The 22,504-nt window shown below is 33.5% G+C and overlaps 11 protein-coding genes across 11 annotated transcripts; 5 read left to right on the forward strand and 6 right to left on the reverse strand.

Moving 5' to 3' along the window:
- Nucleotides 1-33: 33 nt before the first annotated feature.
- On the reverse strand, nucleotides 34-1,059 carry TpMuguga_01g00528 (Zinc-finger of the MIZ type in Nse subunit family protein; the record flags this gene model as incomplete). Its single annotated transcript, XM_760955.2, has 4 exons — nucleotides 838-1,059; nucleotides 628-726; nucleotides 294-582; nucleotides 34-190 (listed from the first exon to the last, which is right to left on the reverse strand). The coding sequence occupies exons 1-4, from the start codon at nucleotides 959-961 to the stop codon at nucleotides 34-36; spliced, it is 669 nt and encodes a 222-aa protein (XP_766048.2). The 5' UTR covers nucleotides 962-1,059.
- A 190-nt stretch (nucleotides 1,060-1,249) lies between these two features.
- eef-2 (Elongation factor 2) lies at nucleotides 1,250-4,453 on the reverse strand. Its single transcript, XM_760956.2, has 3 exons — nucleotides 4,310-4,453; nucleotides 1,836-4,016; nucleotides 1,250-1,582 (listed from the first exon to the last, which is right to left on the reverse strand). The coding sequence occupies exons 1-3, from the start codon at nucleotides 4,310-4,312 to the stop codon at nucleotides 1,265-1,267; spliced, it is 2,502 nt and encodes an 833-aa protein (XP_766049.2). The 5' UTR covers nucleotides 4,313-4,453; the 3' UTR covers nucleotides 1,250-1,264.
- A 45-nt stretch (nucleotides 4,454-4,498) lies between these two features.
- On the forward strand, nucleotides 4,499-6,016 carry TpMuguga_01g00530 (cwf21 domain protein; the record flags this gene model as incomplete). Its single annotated transcript, XM_760957.2, has 2 exons — nucleotides 4,499-5,388; nucleotides 5,452-6,016. Exons 1-2 carry the CDS (start codon nucleotides 5,051-5,053, stop codon nucleotides 6,014-6,016), a joined length of 903 nt encoding a protein of 300 aa, XP_766050.1. The 5' UTR covers nucleotides 4,499-5,050.
- A 467-nt stretch (nucleotides 6,017-6,483) lies between these two features.
- TpMuguga_01g00531 (uncharacterized protein) lies at nucleotides 6,484-7,250 on the forward strand. Its single transcript, XM_760958.2, has one exon. It carries the CDS (start codon nucleotides 6,592-6,594, stop codon nucleotides 7,153-7,155), a length of 564 nt encoding a protein of 187 aa, XP_766051.1. The 5' UTR covers nucleotides 6,484-6,591; the 3' UTR covers nucleotides 7,156-7,250.
- Nucleotides 7,251-7,318: 68 nt separating this feature from the next.
- Nucleotides 7,319-9,031, reverse strand: TpMuguga_01g00532 (putative integral membrane protein; the record flags this gene model as incomplete). The annotated part of the gene is made up of 3 exons (XM_061305014.1): nucleotides 8,213-9,031; nucleotides 7,809-7,904; nucleotides 7,319-7,779 (listed from the first exon to the last, which is right to left on the reverse strand). Exons 1-3 carry the CDS (start codon nucleotides 8,568-8,570, stop codon nucleotides 7,319-7,321), a joined length of 915 nt encoding a protein of 304 aa, XP_061161589.1. The 5' UTR covers nucleotides 8,571-9,031.
- TpMuguga_01g00533 (uncharacterized protein) lies at nucleotides 8,902-12,189 on the forward strand (the record flags this gene model as incomplete). Its single annotated transcript, XM_760960.1, has 1 exon — nucleotides 8,902-12,189. The coding sequence occupies one exon, from the start codon at nucleotides 8,902-8,904 to the stop codon at nucleotides 12,187-12,189; it is 3,288 nt and encodes a 1,095-aa protein (XP_766053.1).
- Nucleotides 12,190-12,991: 802 nt separating this feature from the next.
- On the reverse strand, nucleotides 12,992-14,186 carry Faim2 (Inhibitor of apoptosis-promoting Bax1 family protein). The gene is made up of 3 exons (XM_760961.2): nucleotides 13,932-14,186; nucleotides 13,398-13,841; nucleotides 12,992-13,293 (listed from the first exon to the last, which is right to left on the reverse strand). The coding sequence occupies exons 1-3, from the start codon at nucleotides 14,089-14,091 to the stop codon at nucleotides 13,025-13,027; spliced, it is 873 nt and encodes a 290-aa protein (XP_766054.1). The 5' UTR covers nucleotides 14,092-14,186; the 3' UTR covers nucleotides 12,992-13,024.
- A 135-nt stretch (nucleotides 14,187-14,321) lies between these two features.
- Nucleotides 14,322-15,702, reverse strand: TMBIM1 (Inhibitor of apoptosis-promoting Bax1 family protein). Its single transcript, XM_760962.2, has 3 exons — nucleotides 15,533-15,702; nucleotides 15,367-15,467; nucleotides 14,322-14,938 (listed from the first exon to the last, which is right to left on the reverse strand). The coding sequence occupies exons 1-3, from the start codon at nucleotides 15,588-15,590 to the stop codon at nucleotides 14,339-14,341; spliced, it is 759 nt and encodes a 252-aa protein (XP_766055.1). The 5' UTR covers nucleotides 15,591-15,702; the 3' UTR covers nucleotides 14,322-14,338.
- Nucleotides 15,703-15,927: 225 nt separating this feature from the next.
- Nucleotides 15,928-18,284, reverse strand: pus10 (putative tRNA pseudouridine synthase Pus10; the record flags this gene model as incomplete). The annotated part of the gene is made up of 3 exons (XM_760963.2): nucleotides 15,992-16,107; nucleotides 16,136-16,994; nucleotides 17,392-18,273. The coding sequence occupies 3 exons, from the start codon at nucleotides 18,271-18,273 to the stop codon at nucleotides 15,992-15,994; spliced, it is 1,857 nt and encodes a 618-aa protein (XP_766056.1).
- A 29-nt stretch (nucleotides 18,285-18,313) lies between these two features.
- On the forward strand, nucleotides 18,314-19,074 carry TpMuguga_01g00537 (uncharacterized protein). Its single transcript, XM_061305015.1, has one exon. It carries the CDS (start codon nucleotides 18,463-18,465, stop codon nucleotides 19,057-19,059), a length of 597 nt encoding a protein of 198 aa, XP_061161590.1. The 5' UTR covers nucleotides 18,314-18,462; the 3' UTR covers nucleotides 19,060-19,074.
- A 344-nt stretch (nucleotides 19,075-19,418) lies between these two features.
- On the forward strand, nucleotides 19,419-22,409 carry TpMuguga_01g00538 (uncharacterized protein; the record flags this gene model as incomplete). The annotated part of the gene is made up of 1 exon (XM_760965.1): nucleotides 19,419-22,409. One exon carries the CDS (start codon nucleotides 19,419-19,421, stop codon nucleotides 22,407-22,409), a length of 2,991 nt encoding a protein of 996 aa, XP_766058.1.
- Nucleotides 22,410-22,504: the final 95 nt, after the last annotated feature.

The following is a 22,504-nucleotide window of genomic DNA, read 5'->3' on the forward strand; positions in this document are numbered from 1 at the left end:
GAATATTTGAGAGAATTGAGAGAATTGGAAGAATTAAAAGAAAAGAGGTTTTGAGGTGATATTTTCAATGTGTTTATGGAATTTCTGTTTCTTTTTAAAATAATCCAGTTCCAAATCCTTGTGTAAATACGCTTTATAAATGTTTTTCTTACACCCTATTACTGGGCAAGTTATCGAATCCTTCTTATTCCTAAAAATATTACGTTAAAAAATGTTTAAAAATGTTTAAAAATGCTTAAAAAATGCTTAAAAAATGGTTAAAATGTGTGTCTAATGAGTGATTTGAAAGTTACAAGAATTGTAGAAGGTTGCTACGTTCAAAGATGTGTTCGCAGGTGTTATTGTCATTACAGTACTTTTGTGTGAGTGGCTGTATGATTGTACTTCTTGAAATTGGGCACTGGTCTGAGAAGGTTGACTTTAGCTCTTCAATCTGAAGATCTTCGGAATCTGCTGACGATCTTCTTCCCAACCTTTTTAGCGACTCTGACCTTTTACCACTGGTGTTGTTTAAAATCTCCGTTATTATTTTACTGATCTTATCAAAGTTAAAATTGTCTCTTGATTCAATATATTTGATACCTTTAAAATTATTAATATCCTAGTTTTAGATAGGTCTGGACTTACCCTTATCTTTATTGTTATTTTCGAAATTTTTTAAAGCTTCAATTTCGGTACATAAATTGTCAAATATTTCCTTCAACACACTGCCGCTCTCTTCAGTGCCTACTCAGACATATACCATTATGTATACTCATCTATATACTAACACTATTTACACATGTGAATATTATACATAGTTTATTTTTATTATAGAGTTGTGTATGTTAAAATTACCGAAATATTTGTGTGCGTATGTGAGTGAGAGTAGTTGATTTGTTAAGATGTATAGATAGTCGTTGTACCTTGACCAGGCCTGTGTCATGCCAAATAATTCGTTTTGCACATCATTGTTTTCCATAATCACATGGAATAATACTTCCTATTTACACAATCTTGAACTTTTATTTTTGGCTATTTTATTACTACTTATATTTCCTAGAATCTCATCCAACACCACATATCACGCAATTCTCTGATCCACCAAATATACACAATAAAATTTCATAACTTTAACTATAAACATTTAATATATAATATATAATATTTAATATATAATATTTAATATTTAATATTTAATATTTAATATATAATATATAACATATAATATATAATATATAATGTATAATGTATAATATATAATATATAATATATAATATGTTTATTAGAGTTTATCATAGTAGTTATCAAGAGGTGGAACATCTTCTTTTAGGCCCTTTCTGACCCTGATTTGTGTGATAATTTCATTGAGTTTTGAGCCTTTTTCGAGCGCGTCTCCGCTCACCAGTTGCCAGTGGTCAAACACACACTGTGGAAAGGCTTGACCGCTAGTTGACGCTCTTAAGGCAGTCGTGAACCCAAAACTCTCAGAAACGGGCAAGTACGCCTTAATCTCTACCAAGGGCGTTCCCGACCTATTCTCCTCGTGAAACACATGACCACGCCTCTGATTCAACGTACTATACACTCCTCCAACCGCATCCTAACACACAATATATCATCGTAATAACACTACTATACTGTAGTAATATAATACTTTAATGTGGTAATAACACTACTATACTGTGGTAATATACTACTATACTGTAGTAACATAATACTATATTAGTGTAATAACACTACTATAATGTGGTAATATACTACTATACTGTAGTAACATAATACTATATTAGTGTAATAACACTACTATACTGTAGTAATATACTATATAAATGTGGTAATAAGTAGGAATGTACTTGTGGGCAGTTGATATCGACGAGGAAGATTGGTTCCTGAAGTTTGGGTTGTGCTGTTAATTGGCAGGCGTACAGGCATCTGCGGCATGTGGGAAGTATCTGCCCAGAGCCTCTGTGAATGGCGTCTGCGTGCATTGTGACGTCGAGCAGGTTGAAGCGTATTCCTCTCATGTTCTCGTCACAGAGTACGCCTTCCTTAGTGGCCCACTGGAACGCGCTGTTACAGTGGTCCTTAATCTCAGCCAAATACTGGACACCAGAAGTCATGTCGACTAGCAAATTCGGCCCCGTAGTCTCAGGGCCAAAACACCAAATTTTTTGAGCTGCATTTTTATCCCAGCCGAACTCATCGGCTAATTTATTTGCCCTTTCCTTTACTTCGTCCCTGCTGGTTATCCTGCCGTCCTCAATGGCCTCTGATAAGCCTTCTGCAAACGGCTCAGCCTTCATATAAAGCCTGTTATGCTTGTTTGGACTTTTGCTCAAACAGGTCATGTAAGATTCAGCTGACACAGTTTCTCTGTAAGATACCACGGGATCAGAAACTGTAAAGTCGATCTGGGCATACTCGTCCCTCAGATCCTTCAGGCAAATCTCAACATGTAATTCACCACAACCAGCAATAATATGTTCCCCACTCTCCTCAGTAGTACACAACACTAGCGGGTCACTTTTACTTAACTTCTTTAAGCCTTCCACTAGCTTGGGTAATTCCTTACTATCTTTGGGTTTAACTGCGACTCTCACTACTGGGCTCACAGAGTACTTCATATCTGCAATGTTGTATGCATTTTCAAAGGTTGTAATTGTACCACTCTTGAGAATGTACTGGTCCACTCCAACTAAGCAGCATGTGTTGCCACATGGCACGTCTTGGATTTGCTCAGTGTACCTTCCCATCATCAACACTGTTCTCTGCACATTCTTGACCAGTAAATCAGTTTTATCACCTGGAACGTATTTCGGGCCTTGAATTCTCACTTTTTGCCCCGTTGCTACTGTGCCTGAAAACACACGCCCAAATGCATAGAACCTGCCCTTGTCACTCGTGGGAACCATCTTACTTATGTACATCATCAGAGGCCCGTCAGGGTCACAGTTCCTAATTGCATTGGCAGCCTCATCGTCCATAGGCCCCAAGTACAAATTCTCAACTCTGTATTTCTGGGCCTCGAACGGAGATGGCAAATGACTGACTATCATTTGAAGTAAAACGTCACCAGCCGGTAGCCAAATCTGCATTACTCTTTTCAACAGCTGCTTGCCAGTCAGCTCCTTATCCTCGCCTTTTAACTCAACTCCAATGCTCTTTAACTGAGGCACATACTTTTCCTTATCCTCGTTAATTATATTGGTGAATAATGAACATATAGGCTTCATTATAAAGTTGCAAAAGGCACGTTCAGGTGCGTCTGGCGAGGCTTCACTTAGCCATGCCTTCTTAGTTTTACTGAAGAAGTGATCTCCCCAGAGGTAATGCATCATCTTCTGCTTGCTGATTCCGAATTTAGTGTTATATATTTTGGCGAAAGTTTCTATCGTGAAGGCCCAGCCGTGAAGTCCTGAACCGAAGGAAACTGTTCCCTTTTCAGGGTAAACCTGGACATCACCCATCAACTGGTCATTATAAGTCGCTACAATGACGTTTACATTCTCGATAGTGTGGAGGAAAGTGGTGTAAATCTCCTCAGGGCCCATTTGTAGCTCTAAAAGCGCACGGTCAACCTTGTTTACGTGCAAAACTGGCCTTATACGCTCACTTAAGGCTTGACGTAAAACTGTTTCGGTTTGAACACACACACCCTCGATGGTGTCGACGACCACCAAGGCACCATCTGTAACTCTCAATGCGGCTGTGACTTCACTTGAAAAGTCAACGTGCCCGGGCGAGTCAATCAAGTTAATCAGAAAAGGTTGAACACCTTTCCCATCATCCAGGTCATGTTCGAAGTACATGCTTATACCTGTGGATTTTATAGTAATGCAACGCTCCTGCTCATCCGCTCTGGTGTCGGTAAACCTCGCATCTCCCGCGTTTTTAGCAGCTATGATTCCAGCTTTTGACACCAAAGAGTCGGTCAAAGTGGACTTTCCGTGGTCGACATGGGCTATCACTGACATATTCCTAATGTTCTTGGGATTACCCATAATCTCACGCATCTGATCAACTGTAAAATTTACCTATAACACATTACAACCCTGATACATAAAGTTTATTACTATACTATAGTTGATAGCGTAAATTAGTATTAAAATAGTATTATAGTATTAAAATAGTATTATAGTATTAAAATAGTATTATAGTATAATAGAATTATAGTATTAAAATAGTATTATAGTATTAAAATAGTATTATAGTATTAAAATAGTATTATAGTATTAAAATAGTATTATAGTATTAAAATAGTATTATAGTATTAAAATAGTATTATAGTATTAAAATAGTATTAAGAGGAGTTAATTGTGAAAGATACCATTTTTGTGTTTTTTATTAAATCAACTTTTCATTTAGGGTTTAAAGACTTCGTTTAGAATTGTAGATTCCTACTATAAATAATTTATAAATTTGAGAAAAAAATAAGATAATAATGATCTATAACAGCGGTACGGGTCTCAAGCAATATTTCCCCACAACCAACGTTTTATCAGATTTACTAATGATTTCAGGACTTATAACGAAGTTTATAGTTGGAAATTGCGTAAAACTCTTGTGTCATTAGAAAATTTTCGAAATATAACTTGAAAATCTAATTTTTGTATCAACACATTTAAAGTGTTTCAAGATTCCACTGTAATTTTATCAGTAATCTTTCTATAACCCTTTAGTTTAAATTTAAGATTAACTGATTTTTCCATTCAGTTTGTATATCTGAATTATTTTCCCATTGATGCTTATAAACTTTTTATTCACCGGATCGTCACCAATTACACAAATTTTCATTCATTTTTTTATTTTCTTATTTAAAATGTTTGATTTTGTTTTAATAATTTTTTAGTATTTTGTTGATAATATTTGTGTTTTTCGGAGACTTCTCAACCTCATTACTATTTCATTATACTACAATTATTTTATATTATCTAATACTATTGTATATAATAGTGTTAAATATTTTTTGTTAAATAATTTTTATTGTATAATTTTATATTTTAAAGGAGTTTAAAAATTTTTTATTAATATATTATTGATTCCATAAATAATTTAAAAGTTTGGGAGAATGCATAATGGAATTGGACTTCGTACTCCGAGGGGTAGTGGGACTAACGGATACGTCCAGCGCAGTTTGGCTGTGATGCCTGTGAATAAAATTGCCAAGCTTTCTCGCCAGTCCGACTCGATAACTCGCCCAAAGAGTAAAGTTGACCCTCAGATTATTCTGCACGAGAAAAAAAGGGAAATCGAACTCAAATTAATGGAATTAAGAGCGACGTTACGTATTTCAATGACTGAAGAAGAGGTTGAAGAGGAAATCACCAAGCAAAGGAAACATATGTTAAATAATCTCAACTTAATTCCGTTAAATAATCTCAACTTAATTCCATTAAATGTTAACAAGTTTGTTATCCCATAATTTACCCTAAGTTACAATTTTAGTAAATACAATTAATATTTTATCAGGAATGAGCACATAATGGCAGAAATGAAGAATAGGCAAATCTCCAATATACAAAATGCTCTTAAAATTAACACAAAACCAACAACCGAAGATTCTCACAAGGATAACACTTCTAAACAGAGTGATGATTTTAAACAGAGTGACGATCTTAAACAAAGTGACGATCTTAAACAAAGTGAAGATCTTAAACAAAGTGATGATCTTAAACAAAGTGATGATCTTAAACACAGTCGCATTGATAAAGATGACAAACACAGCGATATCACTGGTACCACAAGTAGAAGTCTTAGCTATAGTAGTAGAAGTTATACTGAAAGTAGTAGAAGTAGTAGAAGTAGAGAAAGATACAAGAGAAGATATAAAAGCTCAAGATATAAAAGAAGTTATAGTAGAAGTCGTAGCTATAGTAGCAGAAGTAGTGGAAGTAGTAGCTATAGTAGTAGAAGTAGTGGAAGTAGTAGTAGAAGTAGTAGAAGCAGTAGTAGTAGTAGAAGTGTTGGAAGGAATAGAAGATATAAATCCAACTATAAAAATAAAAGATATCGAAGTTACAGTAGTGGCAGATAATTTCTTACATGTTTTATTACGTTAATTTTATATCAGAGATAAAAAATTGTTAATTGAGATAAAAAATTGTTAATTGAGATAAATAATCATTTTCAAATTAAAACAAGGTTAGATTTTATGAAATAAAAATTTTTTTGAAAAGAGAAGGTCTAACCACCTGTTCAAATGTGTAACTTGAGATATCAATTTAACCATCAAAATGACCAAAATAACACTTTATATAAATGATTAAGAATAAATAAAATATAAATAAAATATAAATAAAATATAAATAAAATATAATTAAAATATAAATAATATATAAATAAAATATAATTGAGGGATTTGAAAGGGTAAAATTGAAAATGGTGAGATCTGTAAACGGAATGTGTGATTGGAAGAAATAAAAAGATGGAAATTTCAATAAAAATTAAAATAAAAAAATGAATAAATGAGTGTTAAAGTCCGTGAGGAAGAGGAGAACGTGTTTGCGGGAAGGGATAAATTTCCCCATATACACAGACTTTTGACTTTGTGCCGTTACTATTTGTTTCAAGTCCGTTCTTACCAGCAGTAATTAGCGTTAAATTTTAAAAATGAAGTATTTGGCGCTTGGATTAGTATATGCCTTGGCCTCAGTTTATGCTGGCCCGTTACTCCTTAACGCTGACTTATTGGCAAACGGCAACTCAGGTCTTGCCGTACTTCACCACGCAGCCTTTACACACACCGATGATGCACATTGTGAAAGGCGTGGAAACCTAAGATACTTACACTTGGTCCCAAATGTCACTCAAAATGTTCTTTACGATGGCTTGGCCTCGGGAGCCCTTGGATATACTCCGGTTTTACACAGAGGTTTGACTCCAAACTTTGCCACCGGGGAAGTGATGACTGAACTAGTTGGACTCTCAGACTGTAAAACCTGGCACGTAGCCTTGGTTGGCTTCTGGGCAAGGGGTTACCACTATTTTAGGTATTTGGGAGGTGTTAAAGAAGGAACAAGATGGAACAAATTGTATTTCGATGGTCTTGATGCACTTGTTGAGTTTGTTCGGAGTAAACTTCCAGTGGAACATTTCAGGGGCTTACTCGCAAAGGGTGTTGCCGCTGGCGACTTCATGCTCAGACTTCACGAAGTCTTCGCCCGGTCAGTTTAATCACAAACGCTACAAAACTGAATTTAATCTACCATTACAAAGCTTGTCTGACAAACTTTTACCATACCTTTAAACTGTAATGTGATATCAACTTATACTACTACTATGTTAATTACACATTAACTATTTATAGTTAAATTAGGAGTAAGCTGGTGATAAAAAATTAATCCCGCCGTGTGTCGTAGAATTGAATATTTTTATTTAGTTTAATTTCTCTGTTCTTTCGAGAATTAATTGCGTCGTCCTGAATTGTGATTGAGATGAATTTATCCCTGTTAATGGAGTAGAAGTAATTTACAACCCCGTACAAAACTGCAGAAGAAAGTGTTAAAAAGGGTAAAAAAATGTAAAAGCATAGGAAAAGGGACCAGTTCCTCATGTCTTCAGTAAACTTAAAAGTGTCATTAAAGTCAAAACTGTCATTAAAGTTAAAACTGTCATTAAAGTTAAAACTGTCATTAAAGTTAAAACTATCAGTAAAGTCAAAACTATGAGTGAAGTCAAAACTGTGAGTAAAGTCAAAACTATCAGTGTCAAGTCGGATTTTTTCCTTTAAATCGATAAAATTCTCCAAATACTCGTCAATGACTATTAAGATCCGCTCGTTATGCGATGATTTTAAATCTGAAAAGTGAGATTAGAAAGACACTTACGGTGTAAAATCTGGCTGTAATAGTAGTTAGCCTTATGAACAAACAGCTTATATATATTCGGGCACTTCCTCCTCAACAACTCAACTCCTCTTTTATCTAATAATTTTCAATATAACAATTAATTAAATTATTTACTAAGTAATTAATCTACTGAGTAATTAATCTACTGAGTAATTAATCTACTGAGTAATTAATCTACTGAGTAATTAATTTCTGAGTAATTAATTTGCTGAGTAACTAAATTATTTGCTGAGTAATTAATCTACTGAGTAATTAATTTCTGAGTAATTAATTTGCTGAGTAACTAAATTATTTGCTGAGTAATTAATTTACTGAGTAAATGTGTAAATTGTGGACTAAACTACGTTAAAAGAGAATAAATCTGAGAATAGGACAAATAATACCGAGAAGTAAGTTGTTTTGGAATTGAAAGAGGAGAAGGAATAGGTTAAAGAGTTCTAGTTGGTTGTTCATGACGACATCGCCGAAGGATGCAAGTTCAGCCTTCCGGCTGAGTCCAATTAGGACCAATTTCTTGTTAAATTTTTTAATTTGATCCAAAATGGCCAAATACTCGCCAAACTGTTTTTTGACAAATTTATTACCAGTTACTAGCAAGTTATAGTCAAGTTTATGGAGGTTCAGGTAAACACAGTCGTAATTACGAACAGATTCCCAGGATTTCGCCAGATCCCTGCCCTTGGAGAATTTAAAACTGTTTAAAGTTCTAATACTGATTAAATTATTGAGTTTATTCCTCATAATTTCAGAGAAATATACAAATGAAGCGTATATGGAATCTTATAGTGCGTTGAGTTGCACATTTACAATTTTTCAGCCAATTAACGAATCTAAAATTGTAATCGCTCAAATATTTCTGTAAATTAAAAAATTATTTTGACATGTTAGTTATCGGATGGCATATTAATCTAATTTAAAAATGAACAGGGTGAGCTAATAACAGATACTAATAAATATACACCTTAAACATACTTTAACATTAATTTCACGGCCTACAATAGAAGATAAAAATTAACAAAAATAATTATGATCACTGGTGGTGTAGGGTGAGGGAGACCAGAATGTTCGTGAGATGGTGGCTATTTTCAAGGACGATGGGCAGATCGACAAGTTTGTTCTAAAGAAAGTAGAAGATGAGAAGGCTGATGCTAAGTCTGATGAGAAGACTGATGCTAGGGCTGATGGTAAGGCTGATGGTAAGGGTTCTGGGAGTGGAAGCAGCAGGGTAAAAATGATCAAAAACTACGATGATTTAAAAAAGCCAATGATTCGTTATCTAAATGACGAAAGTGATAAATCAGATCCTGGCAAATTTGAGATAACAGCTAATAAACAAATTACTAATGGCGAAGCTGGTTTAAAAAATAATATGAATGGAATGAACGGTACCGTTGGGTCGACTGGCCCAGTTGGGAACAATGAGGAATTTTTAGATCCCATAGACCCTTTTGATGACGAATTCCCTAACACTAACATAATAAACGATAACAAAAATTTGAACCACGCCTCAAACAACTTTAATAATGCCGGTGATTTGAATAACTTGAATGGCGCTGCTGGAATTAACAGGTTAAATATGGCCAATCCTAATATCATGAATGTTCCTAATACTATGAATATCCCCAATACCATGAATGTTCCTAATACCATGAATGTTCCCAATACCATGAATGTTCCTAATACCATGAATGTTCCTAATACTATGAATATCCCTAATACTATGAATAATGTTGGTATGAATAATGTTGGTATGAATAATGTTGGTATGAATAACATGAATATGGCGAATACCATGAATATGGCGAATAGTCTTAATAATATTGGCAATATGCCTATGGGTAATCCTCTGATGGGTAATATTCTGAATGACACTGGCGTTATGGGTATTAGGAGGGATGTTTTTGAGGATAATTTAGAGCTTAAGAGGATGATAAACCGCAACTTCGTCCAACTTGAAAATAACATTAACAGGCAAAACGACGTGATTAACACCATGATCCAGAAGCAAAATAACCTAATTAACACCAAGCTCAACGAAAGTAGTAATTTATTAAACACTAAGCTGGACGAGAGTAGTAATTTATTAAACACAAAGTTGAACGAGAGTAGTAATTTATTGAACACTAAGCTGGATGAAAGTAGTAATTTATTGAATACAAAGTTGGACGAGAGTAATAACAGGTTAAACTCCAAAATTGAGGATAAAACTAGCATCCTGAACAGTAAGCTGGATGAAAAGGCTACTTTAATTAACATTTTAGTTGGTAATAACAATGTGATCAACGACATTCTGCAGAAGCAAAACGCCTTCATGTACAACATCATCAATGACAGCGTTTTAGACAAACTTAACACCATCAATGATAATTTGATAAACACAATTGCCGTAATTGAGAACAAGCACAAAATTCTAATGGAAGATTTAATCAAGAGTCTGGGTGATAACCTCACCGCAGTCGTTAACACCGTGTCAAACACACTTAACGACTCCACACAACACATCACAAACAACATCAACAACAACCTCGCACACAACGTCACTCACACTATTACTCACAGCATTACTAACAGCATTACTAACAGCATTACTAACAGTATAAACAACAGTATGGCAGATGTTAACGATAAGCTTCATGCTAATGTGAGTGTGTTGGATGAGAAGATTTCCAACAATTTGTCCAGCATTAATGATAAGATTAACGATAAAATCCTTAACCTGGACAATGGAGTTGAAACCATTACTAACATTCTAGACTCGGTTAAAACCTGTCTTGATAATTTGGATGATCACATGAACGAGGTGGTCGACAGGATGGGTGAGGTTGAGGGGAAAATGGACCGCTGTGATGATCGCATTACTGAGCTTGACGATAATTTAAACGAGTTCGAGTCGAGGTTTGATGATTTGAGCGTGAAATTGACAGCCGTAGAGGATAAAATTGAGGAAATTAATGCGTTTGCTAGTGAGACTATTTCTGACCTCAAGGCATCGTTAGAGACTGTAAATCAGAGCTTAAATGGAGTTAACGACGGAATAACTGAAGTTAATCAAAGCATTAACGAAGTCAATGATAATGTAAAGGGAATTAATGACAACGTAAACACAGTCACTGACAGTATAAACGAGACTCTAAATAATAGTTTCAATTCCGTCAATGAAACTATTAACACTGATTTGAAGGATAATTTCTCAACTGTCACCAAGTCAATAAAAACTCTCAACAACTCCATCACTAATGTTAACAATTCCGTAATTACGGTTAACAATTCTTTAACTACTGTCAACAATAGTATTAACGCTGTTGAAGACTCTATTGAAACTGTTAATAACAGCTTAAATTCAGTTGATGGAACGATTAATTCCCTGAATGACACTCTTGGCAACTCCGTTGCCGCTGTTAATCAGAGCATTGCTGACGTCAACGCCAGCATCAACACTCTTGAAAACACTGTTAACGAGGACGTTAAAACCAAGATGAAGGAGTACAAGAACAAGTTTAAGGACGTTGACACTAAGTTGGACCAGGTGATCATCAAGTTTAACGAGTTTTTACACACTTTCAATGACGGGAAGGAAGACGATACTTTGGATTCTAACGATATTCAAAATTTAATTAACCTCCTAGTCGTTAAACTGGATCAATTCAAATCACCAGACGATAAAAGTAAAGGTAACTCCTGCTGCAATGACGTTCAAAATCCTTGCTGTGATACTGGTCATAATGCCTGTGTAGGGTCCAATTCTGATGATAGTGCTGAAAATGATAATAAACTCGATAAAAATTCTGGTGACAGCAGTTGCTCTAGTTTTAACTCTTGCAACCCTCCGAACATTAACATTCCTGACAAAATCTACTCCATTCGTGAGAATTGTTCAGTTTCTAGTTGCAGGAATGAGAACCCAACTACTAGTAATATTCCAGTTGAGAATAATGTGTTTCAAGAGTATGTCTCGGGCAGTGCCTCTGACTACAGGGTTAACATGTTCGGGGATTCCTACGTTGCCGATTTTCAGCATTCCAGGGATAATCCCGCCAACGCCTACAACTTCAGTGGGGTCACCAATGATCATCTTTACAATCAGAATTTGAATCGCGTCTTCAGGAACAACACCATCATTAGGTATCCCATCTACACCAATAACAACCTAGACCCTGGTGTACCCTATCCTAACAGCTATGATCCTGGGTCTACCTACACTGCCAACAACTATCAGCCTGTTACTCATGAAAACTACTATTCTGGATCTTCATTCACTCCCAACACTGCGAATGTTAACTATGTTAACATCAACGGCCAGCTCGTTAAACACACCAGAGAGGTGATAAGTTTACCCGAGTACATGAAGACCTTGCATTAATTTTATCAAATTTTTCTACACCATATAATCTACTTTTTAATCTCTATACCTAATATACTACACTATACCTAATACTATATTATATATAATATATACTGTATATAATATACTGTATATGTACAGTAGTATATAAGTATGGTACTAAATTAAGGTCTAAACGACCACTTTCAACTCCTCAACACTCTTGTATACCGTTTTAAAACTCTCTAAATAGTATATTAGAACCCTAATAGTACTGTATTATAGTATTTATACGACTGATTTACCGCCTATAACACTCAACTCTTACTCTACCACTATACTATATATACCATACTATATATAGTATATTATGTATAGTAGTAGGAGTATACTAGGGTATATTATACACTTTAGTATACAGTAAGATAACACTCATTACAGTACTATTTAACACTTAATACTATTTAATACAGTTATTATAAGCTTAAATATGTATAATAGAGTCATTTTACACTGTGTTATGTACACCTGATTTACTACCCGTAAACCCAGACACATAATAATATACTATATATTATATACCATAATATACTATAATATACTATAGTACTAAGAGTATTAGTATATTATACACTATTAATACAATTATTCCAGCATTATACACCAATTAACACGATTTAACACTGTAAATAGTATATTAGAACCCTGTAAACAGTACTGTATTATAGTATTTATACACCCTATGGACTAGCCAAAACCACAAACCCAGACACATATAATACTATACTATATATAATACTATGCTGTGTATAATATATAATATACTGTGTATGATATAAAATTCTATGGATGTATGGTATATTAGATTATTTGTTTAAAACCTAAAGAAGCGTAGCATATCTATAAAGAGTGATATGAAATCACAGTATAATGTTGAGGCTGCCAACATGTAATCGTCAACGCTGAACTGGTATTTTTTCTTGCCTCCACATATTAACTGAACGTCAACCAGAATGTATATGCAGGTTACTATCGTCGAGAGGATTGTGAACGCCAGATACAGGGGCTTAAATGGAAGCACAATCACCAATATTCCAAACGATAAGATTATCAGTGACAAAATTATCGTAAATCCGAACCATCCTAAAAATAATTCATCAATACTAATAATACATCAATACTATTAGTAATAATAGTAATATGGTGACGGTATGGTAATAATAGTAATATGGTGATGGTGAAGATACTTGTGAGATCGTATTTAATTTGAAATGATGCTACTGTTAGTACTGAGAATACTAGGACTGTTACTCCCAGGGCGATTGATATTTCCTTGAGTTCATAGAAGCAGGTTACTGTGGCTACTACTAGAGTTAAAAGTGTGGTTTCTGCCGATAGGAAGCAAATGCACACAGTTCTATTTTCTAATAATTTTGGAAATATGATGAAAACGATAGTCATCACACAATAAACGGTTGCGGATCCAACTGAGATGTATGGATGTCGCGTCAAGAAATCCCTGATGACAGGCACAAAATACACTAGTGCTGTAACTGCCAATGTGAACAGAAGCTGTAATACTACAATCAGAAACACTTTTCTAATGAACTGATGCCTTATATAAATTGGCGTATCTTTGAACAAATCATACTCAGGATCATGGCCTAAACAATCTATACAATCTATACAATCTATACAATTTATAAAATTTATAAAATTTATACATTTTTACATATCTAGCGATGTATGGTGTTAAGTAGATTGTGTGAATAATGGATTACTTTTTTCAGGATCTACGCGTTCCGTTATTTGGTGAAGATCAGTTTCGTTGATTGATTCTGGCAAATGTATTTCTTTAGATCCCATTTTCAGATCAACGTCATTTTTGCTTGATTTGGAGAATAGATCTGAAACATCATTTGCCGTCTCAGTTTTCGCCATTTTAACTACGAATATATGAATTTACGACTGCAACTATGAGAATTTGAGTTTAAGCTAAAAAAATGAAAGTTGTAGCAAGATTAATCTAATGTAAATTGTGAGCGTGAGGGGCACTATACCAATAACCTCATGGGGAAATCCCTGTATCAACTGTTTTTTCGTAAAATTTTTAAACAAAATCAATATTACCAATAACAAACTAATGTAGTAAAATTCTAGATAAGAAGGTGTAAATAAAAATATTAAATTAAGAAGAGACTAGTCTTAAAATGTCAATAAATATGGTAATGATATCGGTGTAAAGTGCAATGGAGGCCAGGCAGTAGTCGTCAACAGAGTATTCATATTTTCTTCCGCCTCCGACAATGAGTTGTACGTCGATGAGGATGTAGATTGAGCAGAAGAGTGCTCCTACTCCTGCGTAGATCATCCTCATGGTCTTAAATCCTAAATAGTAAACGAGTGGGAATGTGATGAAGGTGACGAGCATGAAGCAAAGTCCGGCCACGAACACGTATGGGATCCACGTGGTGAAGGAGTACTTGGTCTGAATTGCGAACAACGTCAGTCCTAGCACCACTGCCGTTGTGATTCCGCCCGCAATTGCAATTTCTACCGACTTGAAGTGGCAGCAAATCGTCGCCAACGCTATTGCCATCAGTGGCGTCATGAGGCCGAATGCCACAAAAGCACCCGTAGTGTTTCTCACTAGCGATGGTACGAAGCTGATCACTAGAGAAGCGATGAAGAAAATTCCCAAAGATACCAAACCAAACACCTGGTACTTAATGAAAAACGCCCTCATCGACTCTACATAGTACGCCAAAAGCATAAATCCAAACGAAAACTACAATAAACATTTATTATTATTATTGTATAGTAAATTATAGCATAGTATAGTCAATTATAGTATAGTATAGTAAATTATAGTATAGTTGATAGTATAGTAAATTATAGTATAGTAAAGTATAGTATAGTATAGTATAGTAAATTATAGTATAGTTGATAGTATAGTATAGTAAATTATAGTATAGTTGATAGTATAGTATAGTAAATTATAGTATAGTTGATAGTATAGTATAGTTGATAGTATAGTATAGTTGATAGTAAATTATGGTAGTATTATGGTAGTATTATGGTAGCATAGTAAATTATAGCATAGTAAATAATAGCATAGTAAATTATAGTATAGTAAATAATAGCATAGTATAGTAAATTATAGTATAGTAAATAATGTGATAATGTGGAAAGTGTATAAAAATGTGAATGTGATACCAAGAGTTGTAGAAAAACAATGGTGAAGACTTTCCTGATGAACTGGTGGCGGATGTAAACGGGTGTGGTTTCAGACAGTTTGTATTGATCGGAATATCCGCCTGAAAATTAGCAAGTGAATTTATAATTAAAATTGGATAAATTGTATTTAGTGGAGATTGCGTACCTTTCTCAGGATCGTAAAAGCCGGCAACGCCGGCTTCGTCATCAACTACCGATGCCATAATTTCCTGTTTAAAAAAAATCAAACGATTATTAACCGTCAATAAGAGAATTTGTCGGCCTGGTTTAAAATACTTGGCGAGTTATAAATGAAATTAATCTGATCGAGGCACAATGCTGCATCTAGAAATAGTGTACCCCATAAAAAATTCGTTATTATTTAAAAATGAGCTCAACTGCCATAATTTTACAACGCACCTTCGTTGAATTAGTTTAGATTTGTTTTTTTCATCTGATTCTAAAGGAATTTCCGCAGAATCACCAGAGAATCGGATTTTGGAATTTCTAACCCTTGAACCACTAGCTCACTAGTCCACAAATAATTAACTTATGTTTATAAAATTTTAAAAAATTAATTTTAAAAAAATTAGTAAAAAGTGGAATCCTGAGTGTGTAAGAGTTTTCAAGTTATGTCCAGAACGTCTAGGCTAACTGGGTATAATTTAGTGTTTAGCATTTTTGAGAGGTTTGGTAATGTCCTTCCCAAGTCTCCGTTTACAAATTCCTTAATATAAAGCCCTAAAAATTATTATCTTTTGTGCAGTACCTGCAGTCGTTTTAATGTACATTAACAACAGTTTCGGGTGAATTAAGTTTAGTTTTAGGTCCAAAACCAGCCTCTCTCTTGTGTCTTGGGATCTTCTATGAGAGATCCTGAGTGGATTCTTCTGCTTAATTAGTAAAGGAAATTGGAGCCCAGTGATCAAAGTTTTGACCATATCAAACGTTAGTGAACCCTCGGAGAAAATTAAACAACTGTAACTCTTGCAGTGGGTTTCAATCTCAGAATGCAACAACCGCCGTTCTATTCTACAGTTTATCGACATCCTCACATTCTTAAATGTTACCACTGCATTGTCCTTAACTTTCTTAACAACTTTCTTAACATCTTCCTCAACATTATCCTCAACATTATCCTCAACTGTGTCAGAATTATCCTCAACTGTGTCAGAATTATCCTCAACTGTGTCAGAATTATCCTCAACTGTGTCAGAATTATCCTCAACTGTGTCAGAATTATCCTCAACATTATCCTCAAGAGTGTCAGAATTATCCTTGGCTGTGTCCGGATTCCCTTTATGTGAACGTGTGAAATAATCCTTGATTAGTTTCTTATCTGCGAGTGTTATTTTATCCTTGTCAATTTCCATATTGTGGTGATAGAGTGTCACTGGGTCGGTTGGATTAGAATCTTTCCTGTTTGGAAAATCAGCCTCTGAAAAGTCAATGGCGTAGAGTAATAGAAAAGGATCCAGAGTTAAGTTTTTAAGTTCTAAAGCCGCTTTTCTACCATTTCCGAGATTACGCACATTTACATCCTCCCTTCCAGCACCAATCAGCTTATACTCCTGAGCATTTAATATCTTCTTCAACGGTAATCCAATACATTTCTCAACACTCATTATCTAATCTCATTATTTACATAAATAGTAATTTATGTGTAAATAGTAAATGTGTAAATAGTTAATGTGTAAATAGTAAATGTGTAAATAGTAAATGTGTAAATAGTAAATGTGTAAATAGTTAATGTGTAAATTAGTGTGTAAGAGTAAAAAAGACACGTGTGTAAATAAGACACCGTAATGTGTAAATGTGTAAAATGTGTAAAATGTGTAAAATGTGTAAATAGTAAATATGTAAAATGTGTAAAATGTGTAAAATGTGTAAAATGTGTAAATAGTAAATATGTAAAATGTGTAAAATGTGTAAAATGTGTAAATAGTAAATGTGTAAATAGTAAATGTGTAAATAGTAAATATGTAAATGGTAATTATATGTGTAAATACTATGAGTAGAAGATACGTCGGACCGATCTAAGTACCAGTCAGTTTGAGAAATGTTACGTTGAAACTTGTTGTAGTAACCGATAAATGAGATTTTATTCCTGGAAATTGTTAGGTAATATTCACCGTTAGTTAACCGAACATAGGGTTTAATCTGAATTAACTGCGCAAACAGGAGATGGTTTTCCTGTAATTTTTTAAAATTCCTAAACAAAACACTTGACTGGTCAACAGTACTTAACTCCCTTAGAAATATGTCCAAAACTAAGCGCTTTAACCTGGTTTCCACCAAGCTTAGCCTGTTAAAATGAAGAAAATAGTCTGGAAAATCAAGATGTAAATCACCTCCAGCCTTTAACACAATTTCATTCTGAAACTTTGTATGGTTTTTATCACTTAACAAGTATAAACAAATCACGTAATAGTTTAAACCCTTGAGTATTTTATTCCTGAAATCCAGCGGATTTAACCCGTTTAACACATTGTATTTGTTTAAAAAGGGAGAGACACTGGGTGAAGTTTCAACTACTTTAAAATGCTTGAAAAAGTAATGAATATTGAAATCAGTTAAGTCTCCGTCGAAAAGGTCATTTGAGTCCAAAAAATCAATAAACTCCAGGTCTTTGAAAATTAAAATCTGACCACTGAGATCACAAATCTCACATAATTTACATTTTGAGCTGATTTTCTCAGCACTTCTATGCTCACTTAATATTTTTATTATTTCAGAATTAGGGTCTGGGTTCACATTATTTTTATCAGAATCCAATTCAGTGTTATCTGATTTTTTACTACGGACGGGTAATTTACGTTTAATTTTAATTGATTTTAAGTTGGTAACTTTTTCTATCAGTAAATCCGTACAAATGTTACAAACATCCTCAATTTTAACGTTCGACATAGTATGAAGTGATTCCAGCCTTACAACAAAACAACAAAATATTTTACCTGATAAACTTTAAATATTTAATAATATAAATTTCATTTTCCCAATTTTTAATATATTCCCGATAATGTGTAGTAAAATTTTCATACACAACTGTGGTTATATTATTGAGTGGTAATGTAGTATGAGAGTGTAAAGTAGAAAATGCTTAAAAAACTAAAAGAGATAAAAAATGGTAAAATAAAACCAAATCGGATATTAATTGTGGGCACTAATCCTTTAATGTGTAGTAATCTCCTGGAACAATTAATTAATGTTTATGATTTCAAATTTCTCGTTATCCCCGTAAACTCCAATTCCGCTAATACTCCTAAGGAATCTCCTAATAAAGAGGAAGAAATTCTGTATGTAAATCTTCCTATAGAATGTGTAGTGGCAGAGAGCCGTTGTAGAAATGCTTACAAGGGTCAATTATTCGATTATTTCACTAATCTTAACAACATTGATGAGGTGGTAGAGGATAAATGTGTAATAAAAGGCGTTGATTTTGTAATTTACGTGTTTGGTTTATGTGATGATCTGGAAATTTTGAGTAAATTTTTCAAAATTAACAGGCAATTTGGATCACTTAAGATTTTAGTAGTGGTAGGCCAGAATGAGGAGTTTTACACATTGATTCAGGAATCTAAAATTGAATTGTGTGACCTTCAAATCAGTTGCGTTTTATTCAGCCAAACATCAAATTTCAGTCAAAACTTAACAAGACAAATTTTTCACTTAATTTTTAGAAATTTGATTTAACTTTTTTTCCTAGCACATTTTTTATTCATAGATTTATGTGTAGTAGATTTATGTGTAGTAGATTTATGTGTAGTAGATTTAGTTGTGGTGTGCTGAGTATGGATCGAGTAAACAGTTTATTTATTCAATGTGTAAAGTATTTTGTGGTTTTAATTTATTAAAAACAAATTTTAAACTCAGTACGATAGTTAATTTCCAAGATTCTACAGATTAAACCAAGTTTTTGCAATTCCCTTTTTCACCCTCAACACCCCAAATATTCAAATATTTCCAATATAAACGCGGTTGTAAGGTTTAAATTGATTAAAAATTATATTGTAAAATGAGACAATGTGTAAAAATTTGTTAATAATTTGTTAATGGGATATTTGGAACAATGTTGTGAAGAAATCGAGAGTAAGAGGATATTTCCCTCAAAAAACTTTGGATACAATGGAAATAACACAGTTTGCATATCTTTGGGATCGGTTATATTCCTTTCAAAATCACTTAAAGGGCATCCTTCCGGGACCGAGCCGAATTTGAAAACTTGTAAAATAACTCTCAAATGCGGCATATATAAAAATGGATATAAGGTTAGTGATATTGTAACAATAGAGCTGGATAGGGGTAAATTTAGGAATATTTACCTCAAAAAGAGAGTCAACACCAACCTTAACTTTAATTGTAGGCATAAATGTAAATTAACGGTGTTGAAAAAAATATATTTTAAGGTGATTAAGTTGAAAAAAATAAGATTCAAAAGTGTTGGAAACGGGCTAAAATTAGCTTTTCCCCTGGTAATTAACATTAATTCCTTCCTCATTTTCAAGGTCAGGAATTTGAAAAAATGTATCAAGAATAATATTAATTTGTACTTTTTTATTGATTTATACGTTGACAACTGCTTTATTTCCAATAATTATCACATTATAAAGTTTAACAATTATAATGATTTGGTATTACTGTCTACTGGTGAATACAGTAGCTCCTGCCCTCATGCCGTTAGTGAGAAACAACTTGAAAACACTAGTGATGAAAATTTACAGCTAAAAATCGCTCCAGTGACTTCAGACTATGACACTTCTAATGAAGAATTGGACAGAGAGGTTTGCTGTTGTTCGGATGGTAGAATATGTCATAACCATGTGGATAATATTTGTGATAGTATAAGAGAAATAATGAATATGGAAAGGCTAGACAATATTGGAAAATCAGGAATATTCAACTATTTACAAATTTTGTACTATATTAACAGTGTTCCCAGTTGTGTTTCCTCCTCTTTAGTGTCATTGGTCACATTTGCAGTGGTGGTAAATGTGCATAATTTTAGAAGGCAAAGTTTAAATATTTTATATCAGAGACTTAGGATTAGATTCAAGTATATTCCCAAGTTTCACTTGGTTAAATTCAATAAGCAGCAAGTTCTACACCACCAACTTTTACTCTCAAATAATCACTCGCCTAATGCTAATAATCACTCACCTAATGCTAATAATCACTCACCTAGTACCAGTAATCCCAAATATGTTGGAAAGAGTTTGTGTCCACTGGGATCCTCAGTAATGTACAGACATAGTGAAATATTATCATTGGAAAGAAAGAATTTGTTTTTTATTAAAATTCCAAAAGATTTTAAAATCTTACAGTTACTATACAATTCATCACTATTATCTGTTACCTGTGGTAACAGGGTTGGTAATACAGAATTGGACAAAGCGGAAAAAATAAATATATTAAACGAGTACTATAGCTATGAAGATATTAGTGAGTTGGTATACAAATATTATAATCAGTTGATAAAAAGTGGAAATTCCGTATGCTTAATGCTGAGATTTACCAATTATAGTGACAAAAATCAATATGACAAATTAGTGTCATATTTAACTGAAATGTCACTGGAAAATGAATCCGAAACATCAAAATCTACTGGAAAACTTAGTTTGAATGTGTTGTTAGAACTTTTGTCACCAGATTTTGTTGGACTGGATGATGAGATTAGATTTTTGTTGCTCAAAATATTGGTCAAGAATTTGACATTCAAGAGGTTAAAAATATTTTTCAGACAGTTTGTACTATATTTAAGGTATGATATGGACGATTTGCTGTTTAATAAGATTGTAAAATTAGTTTATGGAAATAAACAACTTTCAGTTAAATTTTACTACTCACTCTCGTCCAATTTGGCTGTTTTAAAGTATAAAGATTACTTTATAAGGTATAATAATTTACTTTGTCCCGAGGTTTCCACCCTGATAAACCTGAATAATAAATTTCTGATGTTGTTTACAAACATTATCAATTCAATTAATGACACGAGACGCAGGTGTGATTACAGGAATTATTATCTTAAACTACTTCTCTCAAAAGTGTCCGACGACAACTGTAGAATATCAGATAATAAACTGCACTTTAAAAGGTTTGTTCCACTAATCACTGATACTAACTTACTCATTACCTCAATTGATCTAACCCGCACCTTCATTTACAAATCCGCCAACTATCCACTCATCCTCTATTCCAACACCGTCAACAATAATAATACAGTTAACAATAATAATACAGTTAACAATAATAATACAGTTAACAATAATAATACAGTTAACAATAATAATACAGTTAACAATAATAATACAGTTAACAGTGGTGATACAATTAACAGTGGTGACACAGTTGACACTGATGACTCTGGTGATAGAATGGTAAGAGTAATGTTGAAGTGTAGTGATGTGAGTAAGGATGAGTTGTATGTGGAGTTGTTGAAAGTGGTGAAATTGATATTAGCAAAGTACAAAATAGACAATAACTACATTGTAACATATAATTTAACGGCTATTTTTAGTAATTTGGGCTATATTCAGCTTTTAAATTCTGGTTACACAGTGTCAAACCTAAAGTTAGACGAAAAATTGAGTAAAAGTTTGGAAAATAGCTTTATAGTAATGAGCATAATGAATTATTTGTTTGAAATAGGTGATCGCAACTATGAGAATATAATAGTTACTGATGAAGGATATTTGGTCAATGTTGACTGTAACTACATGTTCAGACGTAATAAACTGTTAACACTTTTGATAAATCACTTGAATATCTCTGACAAACAGTGTGAATTTGTGACTAGAGAGTTTAGGAACAAGTTTAAGCTAATATTCAAGGCATTGAGGAAAGAATACAAGTTAATAGTAAACTTGTTGTATGCTTCAAATATTGACATAGCACATGTGTTAATGGTTGAGGAACGGTTTTTGTTATCATACAGTGGAGATGTTCTGGATGATAAGATCGAGGAGGTAATACAATTTTCACAAAACTCACATCAGTACACTTTGATATTCAATTACTGGTACAAGTTTACTAACCTCTTTAAGTAATTTAATACACTAAAGTACATAGTTAACTAATTTAGTTATTCGTATTAATTAGCGTTAAAGAGGAAAAGGAAATTCTGAAAATTTGGTGGTGGATG

Source organism: Theileria parva, chromosome 1, assembly GCF_000165365.1.
Source record: "Theileria parva strain Muguga chromosome 1, complete sequence, whole genome shotgun sequence".
In the NCBI taxonomy this organism is placed as follows: Eukaryota; Apicomplexa; class Aconoidasida; order Piroplasmida; family Theileriidae; genus Theileria; species Theileria parva.